Source organism: Alexandromys fortis, unplaced genomic scaffold (assembly GCF_014885135.2).
Source record: "Alexandromys fortis isolate MF-2015 unplaced genomic scaffold, M_Fortis_MF-2015_v1.1 scaffold_68, whole genome shotgun sequence".
Classification (NCBI taxonomy): domain Eukaryota; kingdom Metazoa; phylum Chordata; class Mammalia; order Rodentia; family Cricetidae; genus Alexandromys; species Alexandromys fortis.
The window spans coordinates 5,511,743-5,535,056 of NW_026067948.1; the positions used below are offsets into that span (position 1 = coordinate 5,511,743).

The following is a 23,314-nucleotide window of genomic DNA, read 5'->3' on the forward strand; positions in this document are numbered from 1 at the left end:
ACCCCACTGAGTCAGCCTTCAGAGGTGGCCAGAAGCAGCTCATGTATCCTCGCTAGCTGGAGGTGTCCCATCTCACCACCCAGCCACCTTCAAGTGACATGTCTACTTCTTTACAGTCAGGCCCTTACACAGTGCCAGGAGGATGACTTCAGCGGATCCCAGTGTCCACTAAGTAGGTGTGCACGAACCACACATGAAGTGTGAGCGCCCACCTCAACTTTAAATAGAATGAAGACACTGCCCACACAGGAAGACTCTTGATATGAGGTCCATGTCCTCAAATATTAAAAGAGAAAAGTTCAGGGGTCTGGAGAGATGAATGGCACAAAGGTTAAGAGGGTTTGCTACTCTTCCAGAGGTACAAAAATTCTCAACTATTTTTCTCAAAGAAAAATTGAGAAAACAATGTACATAAGAGATTCGGGTCACTCCCTACATAATTACTGTGCCAACTGTGTTCATGGCAACAGTGCAGGATCCAGGAAAGCGAGGTCAAGCCTTGCGGTTGGTGTCCAAGGAAACGAGTTGGCAGGAAGCTCTAGACAATCCGCTGCAAGGCTTGTTACATTACCATGGTACCATCCGTGTTACCATGGCTTCTGGTAACGTGCGGGCAGGCACTGGTTCAATGTCAGGTCTACTCCAGGGCTGCATGCCCAACAAGCCCGGAACAGTGTGCTGGTGCTGGCGAGCCCACCTGTGTTGTGCCCTTACATAGTGCACAATGTTGAAGCCACGTCTCTCCCTGCTCTTAAGTTGGTCCTGGTGGGCTTTCATGGCTGGCTTCCAGATTAGATACAAATAACCCCTGCTTGTGACTGACTGAATCCCAAGAATGACCTGGAAAATGCTAATCACTGGGAAAGCCAACTCAACCACCAGTGCCTCCCAAGATCGCCCTCTGCTGGTGAACCAGGGTGGTTCTCTCCTGCTACCTCACCCTCCCCTAGCCTTTGGGCACAAGCACCCCTCAGAGAAGCATGACCTGTTCAAGGCTGAGTTATATTCCAGAGGTCAGACTTTAGCTCATTCCTCCACTCTGTTCCTTATGCACCGTGCTCCCCTCAGAGGGGTGGCAAGGCTTCCTGCCCCCTGCATCCTGAACATGGCATGCTGGTAGGGTGGTGGTATGGGAATGGCTTTTGTGGATCAGGGATAGGGACGTAGAGTTGGTACATCCCAGGGATAGCAGGGACAACAATGTCAGGACCAGCTTCAACAAAAATGCCTCTTGCCAGGGTAGGGACATGGGGATCAGGGAAATAGTAAAGAGGATGAAGACATGAATAAAAATAACACAGAAAACATAGGATAGTATCAGGAGGGGGTTCCAGTGAATACTGAAATTGCCCATGTTTAATTTTCCTTATACTTCTATACTCAATACAAAAGGGAAAGGAAGACAACAAGTATCTTTAACATGATTCAAAGGACAACTCGAACAGTTCATTGTTTCAACACTTTGAGACATCAAGTAATTAGCATTGTGTTGTTTAGGCAGTAAGGTCGCCCAAGTATCCTGAAGGCAGCCACTCCCCAGGTTAAACCTCCAGTTACAGAAGGAGCAGAAGTATGCTTGTGTATCCCGACCATCTGTCAGGGTGGAGTGGGTCTACCTGTATGAGCCATCTTAATGTCAAAAGGACCAAGTCACCACATCCTGGTCAGGATGTGCAGCCCTGGTTGTTGTCAATGGTTTTGAGCAACCTCCAACTCTCTGACCTTCACACAAGGTGGAAATAGGCTCACAGTTTTGGGGCCACCACACAACAGGACAGTTTAGGAGATTCATGGGGAGATGGGGAGGCTGGACTCACAGGGGGTCACCGTCATCCATTTGTGGGACATTCCTTCTGTTTGTGAGACTTGGGACTGGAAGCAGAGTCTGTAAGCCCTGCACACTGAGGTGGGAGTTCAACCCCAGAAGAAAGCAGAGCAGCTACCGCCTTGCAGATTCTGCTGCTGCGTGCCCAGCAGCGCACCTGCAGCATTGCATTCAACCCTTCCAGGCAGCCTGTGGTGGTCTCACCGTCCTCATGGGGTTCAAGATGCAGAGATGATGGGTGGGATTTCTAGTAAATGATTCAGTCAGGTGGTTTAAAAGAACAATTTGTTTTCATCTCTCATAGTTGTGCAGTTTGCTGGGCTCTGCTGGGGGAGGGGTCCTCCCATGAGGTCCCTGGGAATGTAACAGTCAGCTACTGGGGAAAGCTGGGCATGTGTTGGCAGCTGACTAGCCTCACGTGGCCTCTCCTGGTGGCTAGCCGAGACTTCCTCACTACTTGGCAATGTCAGAGTAGTTGAACATCATAGAAAGTAGCTAGTTTCCCCTATATTAAGTATTACACATGACCAGACAGTGCAGTTTATACCAAATGTTTAAGAATTAATTTCTTCATAATGTATTATCAGCAAATGTTTAATTTGTATGGCTATTTTATATATTTGTACCACAGGGGTAGTATAAAAATTACTCAGGCACAATGGGGCCTCAAGCGTGGAAACAGTTTAGGATGCCCTTACCTCACCCCGAAAAGTAGGTAGCGTCCTTCCTACCCCCTTCCACTGCTCAAGAATCACAGGGCACAGACTCATGGGCGCAGAAGGCTGGGCTCCGTATCTCAGGGGAAGGGCAGCTTTTAGGTGAAAGGTGGCAGGGGTGGACGAAGTCCACTTTGAAACCTGCTACACCAGACTTTGGTCCTAACAGCCTGACTCCAGTCTGTCCCTGCTTTCAGTCACTGTGTTCCCCTGTCTCCGGGTAACACACACCCAGCACAGGTCATTCTTGGTGGCTGGAATAAGACACCCTGGGGGCATGAAGAAGGAATTACCAGGTCAGGGAGACCTTTGCATGCAAACACTTGCACGCACATACATATTACACACATGCACTTGCACATGATCATGTGCACATACCCCCTTCCCCTTGGTGTAAAGACTGACTGGCTATACGGGGACATTTATAATTGCTGGTTACGTGGAGAGAGCTCTGAGGCAGCAGGCAGCGAGGCTTGCTCTGGAAGTGAGAAGCCTCGAGATCCAGTCCCATCTCTACCACAGTATGGTTGATGCTGGGCGCTTGAGGCACCAAGAGCCCCAGGAATGCAAGGGTCCCCCAGACCTTCCCTAGAATCCCAGCTGACCCGGCTATGCTCTGCTGCTTCGCCCCAGATTGGAGAGCCACACTTGGTGATCTGCATGGACTGCTCGGCGGACACCATGACCAACCGCCTCCTGCAGAGAAGCCAGAGCAGCCAGCGAGGGGAGGACACTGCCAGGACCATTGCCAAGCGCCTGGAGGCCTACCACCGAGCATCCATCCCCGTCATCGCCTACTACGAGACAAAGACACAGCTATGGAAGGTGAGGCTCGTCTTCACATGGGCCGCGCGCTCGTTCCTTTGCAGGCAGCTGCAGGAGTGAGAACAAAACAGGAATTGCTTTCTTCCCTTGCTCTTGTCTTGATCGGAGGTGAATATGAACAGAAGAGGGCGCTGACCATGGTAGTGCACCGTTTTAATCCCACCACCCAGGAGGCAGGGGTAGGCGGGTCTCTGTGAATCTGGCCAGCCTGGTCTACAAGGCAAATTCCAGACTAGCCAGAGTCATATAAGGAAAACTTGTCCTAAAAAAAAAAAAAAAAAGAGTATCTGAGGTCAGATGGCCATAAGAAGTTGTTCACTAATCTGCAGCAGGTGCCATTGTAGTCACTGAAACTTCTTTTCCCAAAAGACAGACAGCAAGTGTGGGGCCTAAAGCATGAGCCTGTGGTCCCTGGTGAGGCTGAGACAGGAAGATCACACCTAACTCACGAGGCCTGGGGAGCACTCACCTGACACGCATGAGGCCTGGATTCCATTTCCAGTACTGTAAAAAGAAAAAGGGAGGGGCAAGCTTAGGCGAGAGCTCGAGCACTAACTGTAGGTGGTGCCAGACCTCAGGTGAACAGGATGACCCAAGGGCAGGCCTGTTCCAGGTCCTGGATTTGACACCTTTGGGTTCTGGAGTTCACACAGGGCTTGATTGGCACTTGGCTCCTTTGTACCTTGGGGGAGAAGAAGCACATGAGGCCAGGCCAGTCGGTGGGGCTGGGGGGGTGGGGGGAAGCTGGCACATGACATCATACATGGGGCTATGATGGGAGGGAAGGCTGGCACATGACGTCATGCAATGCCACAGTGCAGTCCACATGGCCACCATTAATATCACATACTTGGCACACTCCCCAGTCCCCGTTCTTTCCCAGATTCTGTAACTTGTGCCTGGTCTAACCATATGGTGGTTTGATGTAGTTTGAACCTACAGCGCTTAGGGTTTTAGTAGGGCAGGCAGAGAGCACAGGGTGTAAGGTCAGTTACACGCAGCCCGAGGATGAAGCAACATGGTCTAGGGACATCACCAAGAAGTCAGTAGAGGAAAAGGAACAGTAGAGCCAAAGGAGAGGCCACAAGGTCAGGAGGGCGGGTCACTCACTTGTCGGTGACATTAAGGGTCAAGGAGAGAGGTGCAGAAATCTATCAAAAAACGGAGCCACTATGGGGCTTCCTTCTGCAATTCACTCCCCTGTCCTCCAGAGAAAAGCACAGAAGGTAGGGTGCAGGGCAGCTACTGGGGGCCGAGGAAACATGGGAAGGGCACGAGGGTACAATCCCCAGGATGGCAGTTATCAGTCAGCTCCTAGCAAACTGCTCTCTGAGGCCTGGGGTAAAACTATTGAGAGCGATTTTTTAAAATTTAACTTTATTATGTGCATGGGTGTGAAGGTGTCAGATACCCTGGAACTGGAGTTACAGTTGTGAGCTACCATGTGGGTGCTGGGAACCGAACCCGGGTCCTCTGGAAGAGCAGCCAGTGCTCTTAACTGCTGGGCCATCTCTCCACCCCAAGAGCAAGTCCTAAACCTATCTATGCCCCCACTTTTCAGAATCCTATGCCCTTAGTAAGAAAGGTTGAGAAAGTGCCTCTTCCGCAATCCAGAAAGTTGAAACTCAAGTGTTTCCTGTAACCACTTGTTGCCATTAAACAACAAAGACTTACACCTTTAAAAAAACAAACAGGCTGATGAGCTGTGAGCAAAGGTGTCTGCCACCAAGCCTGAAGACCTGAGTTCAGGTCCCAGGACCCACACACTGGAAGGAAATTCCCACAGCACAACCCCATGAGTTGCCCCCCTCTGCTCTGCACACTGGCGTGCATGCACCCACCAATGAATAAGATGAAAAAATTAGTAAAATAAACATGAAGGTATCACGTGAGTGCACAGGAGTAAAACTCAGGGCTGAAGGTGGAAGCGAGTGCCTCCCCGAAGAGCTCTTGCTGCTCTTCCAGAGGACCTGGGTTCAATTCCCAGCACCCACACCATGACACAATCATTTCTTAAAGAGTCCCAGGGAATCTCACACCCTCTTCTGTCCCCCAAGGGCACTGTATGTACTTGGTGCACAGATATACATGGAGGCAATACGACCATCTATACATAGGAATAAAAATAATTTAAAGAAATTTAGGGCTGCAAGAACCTTTGTAAGGCTAAAGTCCCTAGGAAGCTTCCCCGCTTGGTGCTGCCTGGAACAGCCCAGGGATTCTCCAGGTAGAAGGGAACTCCCTCCACTTCAGTCTGAGACTGGGGAAGGCCAGACAGAATTCAGTTTATCGCATTTCAGGATCAGGAAATCCCCCCCACCTCTGTGTTTCTTCCTCTCTGTCTTGAATTATCTGAATCTAAGCCTGCAGACTCCCAGATGAACGGCTCGTTGACAATGAACTAACAGGGTTCTCAGAGAAACCTGTGCAGTCCTTACAATTCTGTGCTGCTCTCCAAGACATCAGGTTCCCAGGCTTCCCCCTTGTTGGGGATGCGGCATCTGGATCCAGAGAAGTAACATTTATCATCGACTTTTTCAGTATTGAAAACGGACACCAGAGAACAGGGAGACAGGGCTTGGCTCCACTGCCTTGCCGGGTCCTCTGTGTTCAGCTCTTAGAGCACAGTCTACGCCTAGGATGTAGGAGTGACATGGGAATGATGCACAGCTTCTGCTTCCTGTCTTAGGATGTGAAGGGGGACCACACCGCAGCTTCCTCCCTTCCGTCTGGGTTCTGCAGGCAGCTGCCATCAATCACCATGCTCTACCTGGGATGTGCAGGCTTCAGGGCAGAGCCCCACAGAAGGATAAGCTAGCCCACAGAGGGGGAATTTGCTAAGCCAGCAGCTGGAAACGAAGCACTTGTGAAAAGTGCCAACACTGACCAAGTATCGCTGGAAGCACTTGTCTGGGTGGTGGAAAGTCCCAGGCCAGTTGTCCTCCTTACGGGTCTTTCTGATAGGAAGTGCTGGCAGCAGCTGTGGAAATTCTTCCAGCCTGTTAGTTTATGATTCTTGGTGGAGAAAAGTTTTCCCCTCCAGTTTTAATCATGCTCATTTTTAAAAAATATAGCAAACCCACTTCTGAGTTCCACCGCCCAATCGGGATGAACACTCCAGAGCAGGACTGCATACAACACGGTGGTGGCCTGGGCATGGTGGTGGGTGTGGTTACAGAACATGGCCTGGGCATGGTGGTGGTGGTGGGCGTGGTCACAGGCAGTCAGCAGAGGAAGTGATGCGGCAGACACTAACTCTAGTCCACTCTGACACTGGGTTGGTTCCCGAAGCCCACGTCACTCAGGACCACCAGCTTCACAATTATACATTACATCCCCAGACAAAAGCAAAGAGAAAGAACAAAGAGAACAGGCAGCCACCAAGGTCACCCTCCTCACTTCCCAGCACTAGCTCTGATTAAAAACAAACAACAAAATCCAATGTCTTCAACACTGATGAGGACATCCCTCGCCGCAGGGCTATCAAGTTTCAGAGCCTTATAGGCAGACCTGTCGTTCCAGTGTTCTACTACACACCAGGACATCGCAGTTTAACTGCAGGCTCAGCACTGGAGTCTTTGGGGTGAAGTGGATCATGAAATTCCTTTTGACTGAGAACAGCGAGTTGCTGCAGTCATGGGGACCATGCGCAATGTGGTGGAGGCTGCAGTCTCATGTCTGCTAATCCCATAAATCCTTTTCTGATCTCAGAGGACAAGGAACTCGGGCATCTTCTTAGCTTACTGTGTAAATGTGCTAAATCTGCAAGCACCAAAAATGGACCTTAGAATTGACTAAGTATGCTGAAGCCCGGGCACTCAGGAGGTATGGTTCAAGGCCAGCCTCAGATGCATAGCAAGTTCGAGGCCAACTTAGGCTATGTGACTCCTTGTCTCAAAGCACCCCACAAAACGTGGTTCTACATATGTAAGTTGGTCTGCCTCATTCCTGTGCAGAAATAGAAGAGCCCCTTATATTTCACCTAAATTACTCTACGGGAACTGAGATGAACAGGCAGAGGGAAGGACGGGGAGAAATGGAGAGGACAGAGGCTCTGGGTCAACCCTCGCCTGCCAATAGGAAACAGAGGCTGCACTTGGGGTGTCTCACCAGCCTAATGAGGCTGGCCAGCTGTGAATGGGTTGCCCTCTTACCACAGCCAAAAGCCACTTTCTCCTGGGAAAGCCTGTTTCTCTAGTTTTTAAACTTTCTGACATTCAGACTTTGCAGAAGCAAAGACCATAGCATGAGTCTCTGGGGAAGCGTTTCCATAGATAGACAGAGGATAGATGGATAGATGATAGAAATCCTTGTATTTAAGCCTTGTTGCAAAATGAAGGCCATACACGGAAGCTAGCACCGCCTCCCACCCCCCAGCTCAAGTCTGATTGGCCAGGAATCCCCGAGCACTGTCCTTCACAGCAGGCACTCAATGGCTTTCTGTGTGGAAAGGGATCTCCTGCTCCCATGAGAGCATTCCTTAGCCCCACAGAAGCCCAGGGTCTCCCACCAGGAAGATCCAGAAGCCTGTGTGGGAGGAGGGGAAACATGCTCTCTTGGCCAGCTGTTCTGTGTTGAGCCTACCTGCCAGACTCCAGAGATAACACAGTGCTGAGAGATATCTCGTCCTCAGGAACAACTGGATGATGATGATGATTCTCTCTGGCTCAAACTTTGGTCAAGCTCTAGAACATTCCAAGCCCATCTGTAGGCTTCATATATAAATCAGTTTTAGCAAAGACCACTAAATCAGCACTACCCCATGCCCATCACCTCCTAGAGTTATGTCCCTGTCTGTGACATTCTATGGGAAACTGGCCTTGAACTCCTGACCTTCCTGCCCCTACCTCGCCAGTGCTAAGATTATAACCACAGCCCACCACAGGTGGCGTTCCCCCAGCTTGTCTACTGCAGGAACCGTTAGGTGGGGTTAGCTGGCGCTTGCTGCCGCTTGGTAATATCCTTACTGGCCTCCACTTTGCTTCTTGCCTGTAAATTCCCACTTGCTGACACTGTATTCAGACTTGACCTACCTACCGACCTTCTGCAAGATCCCATTGTCGGGGGCCCTACTGCTATCTCACCGGCCCTGAATAAACACAGCATAGTGGTGCACACCTGCATTCATTCCAGTACTTGGTTACTGCAGGAACACAGGGGTAGTGTGTACCCCATACTCATCTGTACATGACAGACGCCTGGTGGTAAACACTTTTGATCCCGTCACACAGGCCAGTCTGGTCTACATAGTTTCAGCCTAAGTTGACATAGTGAGACCCTGTCTCAAAAAAAAAAAAAAAAAAAAAAAAAAAGAACTCAGCCATGGCTAATACAGAGCATCCAAGCAAAGCCCAGTTAGCTCAGTCAAAGCCCTGAGATAGGGAGAGCAGGCTTGGGTACACGGTTACGGACTGTCGTTGCTAGTGCAGGGCTCTCTGCTTTACTTCAGCGGCTGTCGGTTCTTTGCAAAGTTTTACACCTACGTCTCTGTTCTTCAGGAACCTTTATCTCTACATTTCCTTGTAGCTCACTCTCCACCTCCCATTCCACCATCATTCCTTGACCCATGTCCAATCATTCAGCCACTTAAAAATAGCTGACTGCCGGGCAGTGGTGTTGCACACCTTTAATCCCAGCACTCAGGAGACAGAGACATGCGGATCTCCCTGAGTTCACGGCCAGCCTGGTCCACAGACTCCAAAAACTACAGAGAAACTGTCTAAAAAAAAAAACAAATAATAACAAACTATCTGATAAATAATGATGTAGTTGACAAGTATCAGACTTTAGTTTTGTGGTCTGATCCTTGGCTTGGACGACATGAGTCATCTTTCAGTCACCTGTCCTTCAGGTCACTATTCCTTCATTACTTCAACATCACACGTGGCATGACTAGCCACCTTTATCATTCTCAGAGTTTGTCTCTGCTCTCCCAGGACTGTGCGAGACATACCTAATCCTCAGCCCCTTGCCTGGCTCCTACCAGTGTGAACTCCTGCTGGACTTCACTGCCAACGAGCGCCGTGCCCCTGCACAACTGCACTGTTGTCTCTTGGCGGCTTCGTCCCTCAGTGTCCTCTGCTGGCACTGGGACAGAGGAAGCCAGGTGCTGTGAGGGACCTAAGCACAGGGGTGATGACCCCTGGTACAAAACACTTCAGTTGAGGGCCCTAAACAGACTTTTAAAATACGTACACTTTGAAGAGTAAAACAAACATTCCCATAACCACCGAACAGGCCAGCAAACACTCACAAGCCCCACTGTCTCCTTGGGTCCCATTCTTCTCCAGGAGAACCAACCATATTCTCTCATGAGTCATCTATCTTTCTGGTTTGATCACCTATGAAGAGATCAATATAACTTAGCTTTGTTTCTGGTCATGAGTGTATAAACAATGTGGAGCTCCATTATTCCAGCACTTCAGGGCTGGAGGCATGGAAGCAAGATCCTCTGTTACATAAAGGAGTTTGGGGCCAGCCTGGAATACATGACACTTTGTCTCAAAAAGAGAATAAAAATATTGCTAGATAAGATTTTGGGAATATTTAAACATGTAAAAATTGATTTCTGGTTGCAAAATTGAAGCTACTGTAGGCAGGTAACAAGAATTAAAAAAAAAAAATTGTTCCTCTAAGTTACCTCAAACAGCCCTGAGCTCTCAGGAAAATTGTCTCCTGGGCATCCATGTTTCCTATATATTGCTGTATATTCCACAATATTCAAGTGTGGAATCAAAAGACTGGTTAAGAAAATGTAGCTTATCCAAGCATAAAAGGAAAACCATCACTTGTATCCAGGGAAATGTAAGAAGTGGAGAGCAGGTTAACTCCATGCTCAGAAAAGGCAAACATTGCATGTTTTCTCTTGTGTGCAGAATCAAGATTCTAGAAATAAACCATTAAAAAGAGGGCCTTTTTGGAAGACAGAGAGGCAGTGGGAGACAGGATGAGAGACTGGGGAGCTATCTATGATTGAGGGATGCTGTGTGCAGTTATGAAGACATCATGGTAAAACCCACTATTACAATTAGCAGATGGTAAAATCATCTGAAAACGTGCCGACTGTGCGCGGAGCCTCTGGCAAGGGGCTGGATATTCTACAGAGCCTGGTGACCATGGCTCCAGTCACCTGTCTGCTCACTGACCTATGTATATGCAGTTTCACTAAAAACTGTGCAGGAACTCAGTTCCTTTTTAAGTGGTAAGCCCCCCCCCCCCCCAACTCTCCTAAGCAAGCAAGGCCTGTGAGGTCTAAGGCATGCTACCAGTATCTCTCTGGCCTCCGCAGAGCTTCTGGGGCCAGGCCACCTTCTGAAGAGGAGCTTTATTCTCTGCAGCGGCTGGCTGGGTGTCCAGGACACCACCCCTCCTGCTCCATCTGCTGCTGGCTCCCTACACAGGTGAATCATCTATCTTCAACAACTCTGCCCCAGGATCTGCACATTGTGGGCCTAGTCTCTGCTGCTTCTCCACGCCCCTGCTCCTGAGCCCTCTGGTCCAGGCTACACTCCCACCGTGATCTAAGGGCTCTCATGGCAAGGGACTTAGGTGTCCCTTGATTTCTAACAATACTCCGAGCACGGCCCTCAGTATGCTGTTTGCATGAACTTTCTGCTTTAGAGCATTTAGGTCAGATAAACTGATGAGTTCTCAGATACCCCATCCTCAAATACAGTCACCTCAACTATCAACATCACTCAACAGCCATCCATTTTTCACAGTAGATGAACCTGTACTTGTCACCCAGAGGCAATGGTTGGCATCAACACCTTCGTGTTGTTCACTATGTTTGGACAAGTCTACAATGTGAAGCAACTACACTCAGATCCTCCCACTTAACCCTCACCTCTTCTGCACTGCCATGGCCTGACTATACAGCACGTGCCCCTTGCAGACTGGCTTCTGCCACTTAGTCAAGTGCATGGAAAGCTCATTCGTATTAGGCTGAGTGACCGCCACTGTCTGGGGGCCACTACTTGCCTGTGTAAATGCTAAAAGACATCTTGGTACCTTTCAAGTTTTGTCAATCACCAAGGAAGCTGTTGTAAACACGCACAGGCAGGTTGGTTGTCTCCGAGTTCCGTGTGGAATAAAGCTGCTGGGGTCTCACACGTGGCCGTGCCATTTTCCACTCATCAAGAGCTCTGGCTGTTTCACATCCCAGGCAGCATTTGGTGGCGTCAGCTTTGGGGCATGCAAATGAGTGTGTAGCGATGCTCTTTCATGTTAATCTAGAGAGGTTAATTCCACTTACTGGGTCTCACTATGTAGCCTTGGCAGGCCTAGAACTGGCTATGTGGACCAGGCTGGTCTTGGACTCAAGAGATCCCCACTCCTCTCCGTTCTTAGTGCTCCAGAGGGACCTGCTTTTGAAGCCATCATTTTTCACTCTAGCCTCTGTGGGTGCGGGTGGGGAGCGGAGAACAGGACGACGCTGTTTTAAGTTTGCTGAGCAGAAGCAGGTAATCTTGTTTCATTATTATCTTAAAAAAATGCCATTTATAAGCAGGCCAGAGGGCTAGTAACTCTCTCTTCCTTTCAAATACAGGTAAACGCAGAGGGAACACCAGATCAAGTTTTTCTTCAGCTCTGCACAGCTATTGACTCTGTTTTCTGAAGGAGAAAATGCACAACTGTTAAGGAAAGCAGAGACAGAAGAACATGAAATCGTCCCCTAATTAACACATTTCCCTGTGCCCCCCCCCCCCATCCTAGCAGGCCGTCTCCTTCCCAGCCCGACTCACGTAAGAGATACCTGAAAGCCATGCATGGTATCTTTGGGACTGCCCACTTTCCCTCCTGTAGACAGCTGTCCTCTCTGGTACACATTTTTCTGTCACTGGGCTGTACTGCAGAGCAAAGTCAGGATAGGAAGAGCAGTGTGGGATCCGCCTGTGCTGCCCGGTCCCACAGGGAGACCGCGTCCCTAATTCTCCATCACAGCTTCCTTCTCACCCCTTTGTTTCTTCCCTGAAGTGGGTACTTACTTAGCATGGGGCAAGCCTGGACACGTCATCCTGCACTGGCTCTGGTGGGAACTTTAACTGCCCTGTGGAACAGAGAGGCACCAAGCCAGCAGTACTTGACAGAAATGTTTCAAAATAAGGCATTGCCCAGCTTCTCTAAGGGAGCCTTTTTGGATAGTCAGTATTATCCATTTTTGAGAGCCCAGCTACATGGAATATGAGCAGCTGTACAAGCTACTCTCTGTGTGATGTGGTACGTCTCAGCGTCAGAGACCGGAAGTAATTTTAAAGTAGGAGAGATGACTACTCCACTCACTGGACAAAACCATCTTGCAGTTCTGATACGAGATGATTACTTCCTGACATACTGGCCAAGTAAGAAGAAAGGAACAGTATCCTAAGCGACACCGGGGGACAGGCTAGTGCGTGGGTGTCTTGTGGCTCTTGTGTATGTTTCATGGGCCTGCTCCATGGGTAAATACCTGCGCCACACCAGCGAGGCGTGGGTCTTTTGTGCGGAGCTGTTCAACTGGAGCTGCTTCTGTCTTCTGAAATACCTGCATCTTGCACTCAGTCACCAGACAACACACAGTTCGGTTTGCATGATTCTTTTCCTCAACGAGTGTGCAAATACAGATATCTTTCCAGGACAGAACTGTATTTTTAAAATCATTTTTTTCCCTCAAAACAGTTATGTACAAATGAAATAAATGGAAACCAGCAAAACTCTTTCTCTATTTATTTGTAACGCATATCATTCTAGAAAGCCTTTGACAGCTTTCATTCCAAACAGAAGCAAACACAGTAATAGTTTAAAATTATGATCCACTTATATGGTTTGAACTTTGGCCACAGACCAGATCTGAGCTATTACAGAGAAATTGTGAATGTATTCATGATACATGGTCATTTTCCTATTTCTTTTTCCCTAGCACTGGCTCCTAAACAGGAACGCCAGAGTGTGCTGGACAAGAAAGTAAGTTTCTTTGGTTACAATCAGGTCTCTATTACCAGAAAGGGTGCATCATGTTCCCAGATCCACACTGTGAATTCTTACACTACCCCAGGCTGTCACACTCCCGACAGGGGAACATGGATATCTGAGCAAAGATGCCAAGTGCTGCTACAGGATCAAAGCTTAAACAAGCAACTCTAGGGACAAACAGTCTCCAAACACAAAACACACACTGGCAAACACCACACCCACAGCTCTGGATGAGGAAATGGGGATGCAGACAGGCAGGGAGACCAGCCCGAGGTTCCATCAGGTGGCAGCTACTTTGGAAAACTTCGACAGAAAGAAATCAGTACCTGGGAATGCAAATCAGTCTTCCAAAGAACAGCCAAAACATACATTGCTCTTGAGAGTGGCTCCCAGCAGCATCACTATTTCTTCACAGCAAGGTTGTACATGTATGTGGACAACATCACAACACAAATGTCAACTCCCTGGCTATGACCTATACTCAAGACCACACCCGAACTGGTCTGTGCCCTCCCTCCCTCTCACACATCTGCTCAAGCCACAGCACCTGCCTTCAAAGCTGCCCAAGCAAACCAAGTTCTTGGCTGGCTCTGGCCCTGACCACTGGCATCCTACAGCTGATCCACACAGCTAGTTCCCACACTCCAAACTAATTACCCTTGCCACTGAGGGCTTCTCAACCTAAGATGACAATGCTCTTCACACTGCTGTTTTTCTTTTATTTAACTAAGGGCTATTTATGCTTATTTGCACATTGTTGTCTTGTGTGCTGGACTATAAGCTCCACAGAGGCCTGGATTTTCTATCGCAGTTCCCAACACATCTGTTACTACTGAGAAATAGCATGTTATAGGTTTCAGTGCCTTTCATTTCCCCATTACATGCCGTTAGTGCAAATCAGTAACTAGTTCCTAGAACTCAATCAAAGGTACTCCACTTTCCCAGATGTGATAGAACCCAAAACGTCTATCAACCAGCGAGCATGACGGAGTCACACCCATGGATGATCTGACTGGTTAAGTTGGATGTAGAGGCTGTTCTCTAGGGCATGTCAAGGGACCTCCTTAGAGTTACTGGCACCTCATGTACTGGGCCCCACTACCTCTAAAGAAAAAAAGTTTAACTTAGCAAAACAATGGGTCATATAACCAACAATTACTGTAGAGATTCTGCTAAGCGGTCAGAGCCTAGAGACACAGACATGGACTGTGTTCTCAAGAAGTTCAATGTGTGAGACACAACTCTCAGAAATCACTCCATTTAACAGATACATACTCCCTGTAAGCAAAGCCGTAGGTTGTGGCTTCCTCTGGGATCACATGAATAGCAGTTACTAACTCTGCCACTGAAAACCAGAACTGTATAGGCTTAAAAAGGACAATGAATGCCTGGAGACGCTCGCTTCCTCCAGGGCACCCAGAACCATGGCTTTAAACGTGCTGTCCACAGTAAGAAAGTTCATTCATCAAATCTCACATGGCTGTAAGGGAAATGTCACAACACAAGGCTTGTCTAGTACAGCAGGAGGTCACTTTCTGCCACCCTTTAAATACTGTTCTCATCCCTCAGTCAGCTGTGTCCTGGGATCTAAGTGAAAAGGAGGGAGAGAGGAGTCAAAGGACACCACAGGTCAGGTGGGGGCAATGGAGATGCATGTATGTGTGTGTGCTCCAGCCACTCACAGATCTCTCTCCTCTGTCACGAATGTGGCCACGGGCCCAGGTTTGTACTCTAGCAATGCACAAGAAACAAAGGTATCAAGACCACACCGAGTACACAGAGTACCTGACAGTGGGGGTTGTTCCTGCTTAGGAAACCAAGCCTAATGCAGACAAATCTTAAAGGCAGGTCTCATCACTACACTAACAATATGCCTCGAGGCATATGTTTCTTTCTGGCTAGGTCTCCCATGAAAACAGGGCAATAAATGAAGCTGCTTCGTTGGCTTGAGAACCCAGTGAGCTGCCTGCCACATGCTTGCTTTGTGCTCTGTAAGGGCTGCTCGGCATTTGCTATTGGTGCCTCTCCCCAACATCAGCTTTGGTGTGTTATTGGTAGCAAACACCTTGAGCATCACATGCCACGACACAAATCTAACCTAAGACACTTCACAACACTGCTTCTCAAGTACAGCGGTCAGCAGCCAGTATTCCTTGCAGACAGATGAAAGGTCCACACACAAAGAAGAACACCGCCCACTCTGCAATCCTCCAATAAAATTACAAGAAAACATTCCCACCAAGTCATTGGGATGATGTGCTTAGAGATGAAAAATCCAAAATAAATCAATCTTCTGTTCAACAGGAAAAACCCACATCACGACCTCCGCCTAAAACCTTGGCCTTTGAGAAAGGCGTTCAAGTGTCCACTCTTGATGTCACTACAGCTGCATCACTCACACCCCTTCCAAGGTGTATTTCAAGCTTCATGGGATTTGTGGATGGATGGAAACTGCTCTCCAGAGCGATCTGGTACTACTTCTATACAGACAGCTGTACCTGTCCTGCATATTTACAGACGGAAGGCAGCCCTCTGGCTGTGAACTGAGCATTTAGTATAGAGACACCTAGTCCAGCTGTCTCTCCTTCACCAATGACCCAGAGATAAAAGCCTGTCAACTTTTCTTTCTGAGCACAATAGACTGCATCAATATGACCAGTGATACATTATCAATATATTATTTAAAATTCTCATTTCCATATTTAAAATTCTATTTTTCTTACTTAAAAATTCAGGGTAGATTTTAATACTTTAGTGCTAAGTATTGAAAAGAATTAGTAAATAATGTTCCCTGAACTTAAAAACAGAAAAAACAAACAAGGTTAAAAACAAGACTAGTATAATACTTAATTCACCATAGAACATCCTATCTCTTCCTGGTTGATAACTGTTGGAAACCACCTGTTTCTCTACCCGGGACTTGACTTTGTCAGGACAGAACTACTCATCCCGAGACCCCGTGTGGACGCTGGTGAGCGCCCTGCCGTGCAGTGTGCAGCACACTGGACAGACTCTAGCACCCCCAGCAGGACGCAAGCTCACACTCTTCACCCTCTGTAGAGAAGAGAAAGCGCACACAGATGGACAGGTTTTCAAGTGATGAATTCTAGCTAACACTTGCTGAAAGGAAGCCACGACGAGCGTTCTATAATATAAACAACATATCCACATAGTTTATTTCTCACAGTCATCCCGACAAGTGAACGTACTGCAGACAGATAAGAAACGTACAAATGTTTTAGATGATGCACAACGAATCCAGCAGTATAAAAGAATGCTGTGAACGCTGCTCACTGTGCAGACTACGTTTAATTACTCCTTAAATAGTAATAAAAATACAATCTTTTATGGATCTTGTGCAGACTACAAAAGAGGGAAAATGATCACCATATATGTGATTTTTATATTAGGCAGTTTTCTTTGACGAGTTGTACGGACAACTCCGAATACAGAGGCAGAAGGCTGTGTATCTCAAGGGATTAACGCTGTGACTCAGACTTTACACAGTCTACCACTGGCACTCTTCACCACAGTCTGTACACATCACATGATCATCTTTATAACATGACTTTAAAAATATATCTCGTGACAACTGTACGACATTCACACCCGTGAGCTGGTTACGGGAGCAGAGCACAGCCACCTCATGCTTTGCTCTCGGTAAGGACAGTTCATCGTGATTAAAAGTTAGGTATCAAACCGTTACGCAGCTCCAGTCTACTAAAGGCCATCAGTGACCACCGGACAGAGTTCTTTTAGAGTACACATCCTAGAAGCAAACACCAGCATTGGTTAGAACTTCGTCTATGAGTCAGTTTCTGCGCTGAAAACTATTTTCACAAAACTGAAAGCCACTAAACTGATTTAATATGAATACCTTGTCTTCCATCACCATACTTATGACCGAGGTCTCTGAAACCTTTGGGCTTTGCTCTCGCGTTTCCATCGCCCATCTCAGACCACCACCTACAAGGCTTTATGGTGGTGGAGTCTCACCAGGGAGACGCTCAGCTGCTCATCTACAGCCACACGGTGCAGAGCTGTACTTGACGAGAACACTCGGGGAGCGCTCATGCTGTGAGTGTCCAAACTGCGCACACCTTCAACAATGACGCCATTGCTGTGTGCTGATGAGAACTAGGGCCGACACTCTCTTCCATGTCATCTGTTGGCTGGGAAGTAGTTGGGGTCAAGATAACTATAACTAGTGCCCTGGGACACACAGTAGTCTCTGTCTAAGAACGTCTCTGACTTATACACAGGCTCTAACTGGTGATCGTCCTTGTGAATATCTGTTTCATGTGGGCTGCAAGGAGAAAACAGAGACAGACTCATTATCACATGACTCCAGATGTATGTCCATCTACCCACCACAGAATCTTCTCAGTTAAACTGATCCCTTGGAAAGCCTTAACAGGAAACTGCTGGAGAGCTGATGTGTGATGTGATTTAAGGAAAATTTTAGTTGCTTAGAATAAAATCTAATGCATAAAATTATTGTTACACAAGAAGTTTGGGGATAAAGTTCACTGCTTGAGGTTCCTGTCCCCCAAACAAAGAAAGCGCTTACCAATCTGAACAAGAGTCACAGAAATCCAGAGACATTTCTGGGGGACAGTCCTGGCAGTGCCACCGGACACCCTGGATGGGTTCTGCACCACAGTTATCACACTGCAACAGACACAGAAAGGCACATGACATGACACACAGACCCTTCCCCCTGCTGTAGAGAAATACAACACACCAGCTTAGACAGAATTCCCAGTGAAGGAGACTACTGGTGGACGAGAAACAACCTCTGTATTTACCCAAGAAGTTTTCAAGTCAGTCACCTCAAACTCGGGCATTCTGCCAACGATTCACCAATGTGAATGTGGACACCTGACTTGCTCATACCAGACCTATAAGTTGTCCAGGCGTGTAGTGGCAGACACCCAGAGAGCGTCCAACTCCTCTACGGACAGTCACCAGCCTGAACCCCACAGGTAATGCACAAGACCCCTCAGCCTGCCCCCATGTCACATTTGGATGAGACTGGCCTCACAGGCTCATGGTTGAGTGCTTAGCTCCCAGTTGGTAGAACTCTTTGGAAACAATTAGGAGGTGGGCTTTGAGTTTCAGAACCCAAGTCTGCCCTGTCTTTCTGTTCACTGCCTGCGGGTTGGGATGTAAGGCTCGCAGCTGCTGCTCCAGCATCTGTCTGCTTCCCACCACGCCAGCCCTGGACTCATCCTCTCAAACTAAGCAGCCCCCAGTTAAGTGTGTCCCTTTCTGAGAGTTTCCTGGGTCACGGTGTCTCTTCACAGCAATAGTTTAAGACAGAGTAAATCTCATTTTCTCTCACAATCTAGAAGCCAGTTAGGAAAACCCCTTAAGGATGAGTGAGGTGACTGGCAGGTCAAGAGGAAAGGGTACTCCACAGGCCCAGCAGTCACCCACACACATCAACACTGTCCTGTGTGTGATCAACAGCAACACCACATTGTCATCTTGCTGAACTCTCCCCAAGCTCACTAAGTGCAGTCACTTTTTAAACTACTTGGCAAACCTCACGTGAGGTGGCCTCTGACCACTTTCATGCACTTCAGGTGGACTCAGGTATTTTGTTTGTTTTATTTGAAGACCGTCTCACTCCACAGCCCTGGTGGTGTCAAGCTGAGAGACTCGCCTGACCGCCGGGATGAGCAGAACCTGAGTCTGCCTCTCTCATGCCCAGCCTCAAGCACCCAGGAAAGTATCTGGAGCGAATACAATGAATGGCTCCTCCTCCAACCCCCTGAAGCTCAATGAGGCCGCTCATGGCCTTCACCCCACTAGTGCACATGGAGGACAGCTGCGGTCTCTTCTCCACACAGAGCCACACCCACACTGTAGGCACAACTTTGCATAAAAGAATTACAGAGAAACTTAGGAACCTTTCCCTGAATGCTTATCGACTTTAGAGCTGAATACTCCAGGTATCCCTTTCCACCCTTTTAAAAATGAGATGACCAAGTTGCTCACCTTAAAGCCCACATGCTGCACAAACCCACTTTCTGCTTGCATCTGCTGGAGCTTCTGCTTCTTTAACTTTTTAAACTGTAATAGTTCTTTATATTCAGGCAAGCTCCTATACATGATAGGAATGCTTTCCTCATCCTGTCAAAAAGAACAAAATACAAAAGTGTTAGTTTGATAATGAAAATGGACAAAGTGTAAGAAACACAATCCTGATTATTTTTCTACTGACATTTCTCACTTTTAAGAGCAGAAAATTAATGCTAGTATTTCTGGTATGTGCACACTCACCAATTCAGCTAGACTGGAGGTCAAGGGTTCCATCAACCCTCCCGTCTTTGCTGCCCCAGCACTAAGCATGTAAGCATGCCATCATGCCCAGGTGTTCACATGGTGCTGGGGATCCAAATTCAGGTCCTCATGCTTATGCACCAACCACTTTATACACTGATCCGTCACTCCGATTTTGTAGGACTTTAAATGCTATTCCAAGGTTGAAGTACACAGCCTCACCAGTAAGAAGATACCCCGTGACTCACACAACAGTGAAAACCCAATGCCTCCAGGGCTACCTCACAAGCCTATTAGACCCCTCCCTGCTCTGCAGTAGTTTGTTTTTCTAGTCTAACAGTTTTCACACTTAGCTCTGTAATCATGGCATTTTTTTTTTTTTTTCAAACAAGCAAACCAATGGCCAGTCTGCATCTGTAGTGACTGGTCAGAGCAGCACAGTCTTCACTCAAGGGGAAGACCCGAGTTACGCTGGCTACTTAGAAAAGAGTGTGGACTATATAAATACAACACTGGACCACAAGGTGTAAAATCCAGTGGTGACTGCTGCAGCCCTGGAGCTGACCAGCAGTGTCATTAAAAGCATCCTGTGAAGCCTGTCCTCTCCCTTCTCAGTGTCCAGTGCTGTCTGTGACCTCTCTGCTCTGCTCTCAGTCCCACAGTCACTTCCCTCTAGTCTCCCCTGGTCCCCACTCAACAGTTACACGCTGGACCTTGCCTTCAGAGTGTGCGTTGCTCCAAACCTGAGCCGCACGCCTCTCACAGTGCTCCTTCCCATCTCTCTTGCACATTTGGTACAGATATTTCCCCCTAAATAGTTCAGTCTGGAGACACAGATACAGCAGCCACCCGGCGCTTTCACTTGGTCACCACTGTACAGAGAGACTGACGGGGAGACGGTGGGCACAGGAGCTGGAGGAGCGCAGAGACACGGGAGATGCTGTCTGACACAGCTTCAGGTAGCAGGGTGGGAAGGATTTTGGAAACTGCACAGTAACACAAATGACTTATCAATACTACTGAACTGTGTACACAAGAGCTTTCTGAAAGGGACTAATTTCAATCCTAAGGTGGAATACAGATGTTTCAGTAATGAGTAGATGATACACATATAGTATCTTTAGCTGCTGTGTCTTTGGAAAGAGAAACCTATACATGTTACCATCAGAAAATTCATAAATACACATTTTAAATAGCTATGGGGATCAGAAGGGTATGGTGATATATGGTTGTAATTCTAGCTCTGAGGATTGCTAAGGCAGGAGGATTATCATTTCAAGACTTTCCTAGGCTACACAGAGAGACAAAAAGTTAAATCTAATCAACTTTACATTATTTTGTCAAATTAAATTTTTTTTGTATTGGGAAATCAATCGAGGGCCTTGCACAAACTACAGTGATGGTCACTGAACGCCTGTTTGAAATGTTCTGCACCCCTCCTCACATGGCCAACTCTCACCCAGTCTTTCTGTACCATTTTCACTCTCTGACCCCCCTCTTAAGTGACACAATGTTCCCTTTATTCCTCTGAAGCACTACACAACTGCTTACTGATATGATTCGTCAACAAGCCCAAGATGTAGAAGAACAGAGAGATACGTATGCTCACAGTGCCTGGTACAACATGTCACATACAGTCTGGTAAAGCAGTCCTCATCTGCAGCACACTAACCACCACAAAGGACAGAATCTGGTGAAAGCTGCATCTCCAGAAAGCTGTATCAGCATGGGCATCTCCATTAACATCTCATGTTCCGATTCTACGCAACCAGAGTTTTAGTGTGCACTCCTTCAGCAAGGACTCAAACATTTCATCCCAGCAAATTCAGAACAAAGGACCAAGTCAAACGACACAGTCCACGCTGTGAACAAATGACCCAGGTCTCACTGCAAGCAGCAAGGGTAAAGAAAGTGACAGGAGGGTTTTCACCCCCACCTCCAGTTCACTGCAGTTTTTGGGTCCAAACAAACAAGTCAAAGTACCCCGAGATTCTGAGTACAGCTCAGCTGGCAGAGTGCTTGCCTATGGAGCACAGGGCCCTAGCACGTGTGTGTACACACATCGGGCAATGCCTGCGGCACCCAGACACAGACACTCCATGACATGAAGAGTTCCCTCCTCATAAACCTGAGCTTGGTGTCCTGAACTCCTGCCAATGGAACTAAAGCTGAGTGACAGAATATGGGCTCACCGGGCTGTTCTCACTACTTAGGCCTATGCTGAAGGTCTTTTTTTCCCCCATGAAAAACAAAGCATATTAACTTTAAAATCTGACTTGTCAAGTTAAAAGAGAATCTGTCCTCAGCAATATGTAGAGAAGGAACAGTCAGAAAAATCAAGTGCTCTCATAATGTACTTCATCAGCAATCTCTGAAGAGGAGAGATGATCAGAAAATTACATACATAATGTACAGTCGTCTGTATAGAAACAGGTAACTAACTTACCGATGCCTCCTCAGCAGGAGTGTTCATGTGGTCATGGAAACAAGACCGGTCATCGTCTTCATCCATATACACAGGTGGCTCATGTGAAGTCATGAAAGTGGAAGGTTTAAAGAGGTGCTTATTAAGGGGGTGCTGTCGTCTGCTTGTTGAAGACTACGTGAGAAAACAAATGTCTTATTGGAACGATGAAATCTCATTGACAGAACCAAACGTGCACACACCCTACTGGTTCTAAGAATTCAACGCTGGCTTTACTGAACTCTTACGATCAACTTATACTGAAAACCACAGCATAAAATGGTCTGAGTCAGATTAACACCTTCCAGTTGGAGAGAAGTTGTCATACTCGAGTATCTAAAAAGAATTACCTAACACCAAGTAACTGCTAGCCTTGTAACAGTATCCCATGGGCCTCACAACATTCTGGCAAAGTAGTTATTTAGAGAGGAATAAACATAGGCAGGAGGAGCCAGCATGTAGGGGGGGGGGGGGGCTAAGGACCTCAGCAACACCTCCACTTTATGCAGCAGAGCCAACACCTGATAAAATTTAACATCACTAAGACATTCCTATCGCAAAATTGGTACAAAAGCCTTTAAGCAGTACTCATTCATATTACTTCCGAGAAAACAACAGAGCGGCTGAGGCCCAGCACGTTTCTCTAGGCAGAACCACAGACTCTCACTCTGCACTTGCACTCAGCAGTGACACGTCAGAAGAGGTGCAGCCCAGCACACTCACACCCACACGGAGCTCTGGAGCCAGTGACTTCAGCTAAGGTTGCTCGTCTGTGTGTGCGCCTTACCTTTTTGGAGTATATATATAAGTTAGGTGTTCGGCCTGGCACGGGAATGCCGGCTTTAGTTAGCTTTATGAAATACTTCTGTACACGACTGGCAACCTAAGGAGACACAACAGCTCTTTTAATACAATGAAATGATGCAATATATGCCAAGTTTCAAATGATAACAATTAAATCAAGAAATAAGTTTTAAAGAGCCATCAAACACATCTGTATTTTTAAATCTTAACAAAATCATTACAAATAAATTTAAATTTGTGTAGTTTCAAAGCTGAACCCTTCTTTTCCTTGGTGACACTGGGGAACACAGCAGGAAGCACGTTTGTAGTTAACACAGGAGGACATGAGGGGGCTGTGTGTGACACAGGAGGACATGAGGGGGCTGTGTGTGACACAGGAGGACATGAGGGGGCTGTGTGTGACACAGGAGGACATGAGGGGGCTGTGTGTGACACAGGAGG

The 23,314-nt window shown here is 47.5% G+C and overlaps 2 protein-coding genes across 9 annotated transcripts in view; one reads left to right on the plus strand and one right to left on the minus strand.

Moving 5' to 3' along the window:
* Positions 1–12,062, plus strand: part of Ak5 (adenylate kinase 5) — a 163,242-nt gene extending 151,180 nt beyond the window's left edge. Inside the window, exons 13-15 of one of the 3 annotated variants that reach the window (XM_050149522.1) lie at positions 3,175–3,366; positions 4,078–4,081; positions 11,915–11,970. In XM_050149522.1, the coding sequence (XP_050005479.1) occupies positions 3,175–3,366; positions 4,078–4,081; positions 11,915–11,970 (252 nt within the window). Of the gene's footprint in view, positions 1–3,174; positions 7,520–11,914 lie in introns of those variants that run through there. The other 2 variants (XM_050149520.1, XM_050149521.1) reach the window with 2 other exon arrangements.
* Positions 1,313–23,314, minus strand: part of Zzz3 (zinc finger ZZ-type containing 3) — an 80,065-nt gene continuing 58,063 nt past the window's right edge. For 3 of the 6 annotated variants that reach the window (XM_050149517.1, XM_050149519.1, XM_050149518.1), the window contains 5 exons: positions 22,857–22,952; positions 22,052–22,204; positions 19,321–19,455; positions 17,888–17,988; positions 13,056–17,623 (listed from right to left, as the gene is read on the minus strand). In XM_050149517.1, the coding sequence (XP_050005474.1) occupies positions 17,479–17,623; positions 17,888–17,988; positions 19,321–19,455; positions 22,052–22,204; positions 22,857–22,952 (630 nt within the window). In that variant the 3' untranslated portion in view covers positions 13,056–17,478. Of the gene's footprint in view, positions 3,415–3,835; positions 17,624–17,887; positions 17,989–19,320; positions 19,456–22,051; positions 22,205–22,856; positions 22,953–23,314 lie in introns of those variants that run through there. The other 3 variants (XR_007593132.1, XR_007593131.1, XR_007593130.1) reach the window with 3 other exon arrangements.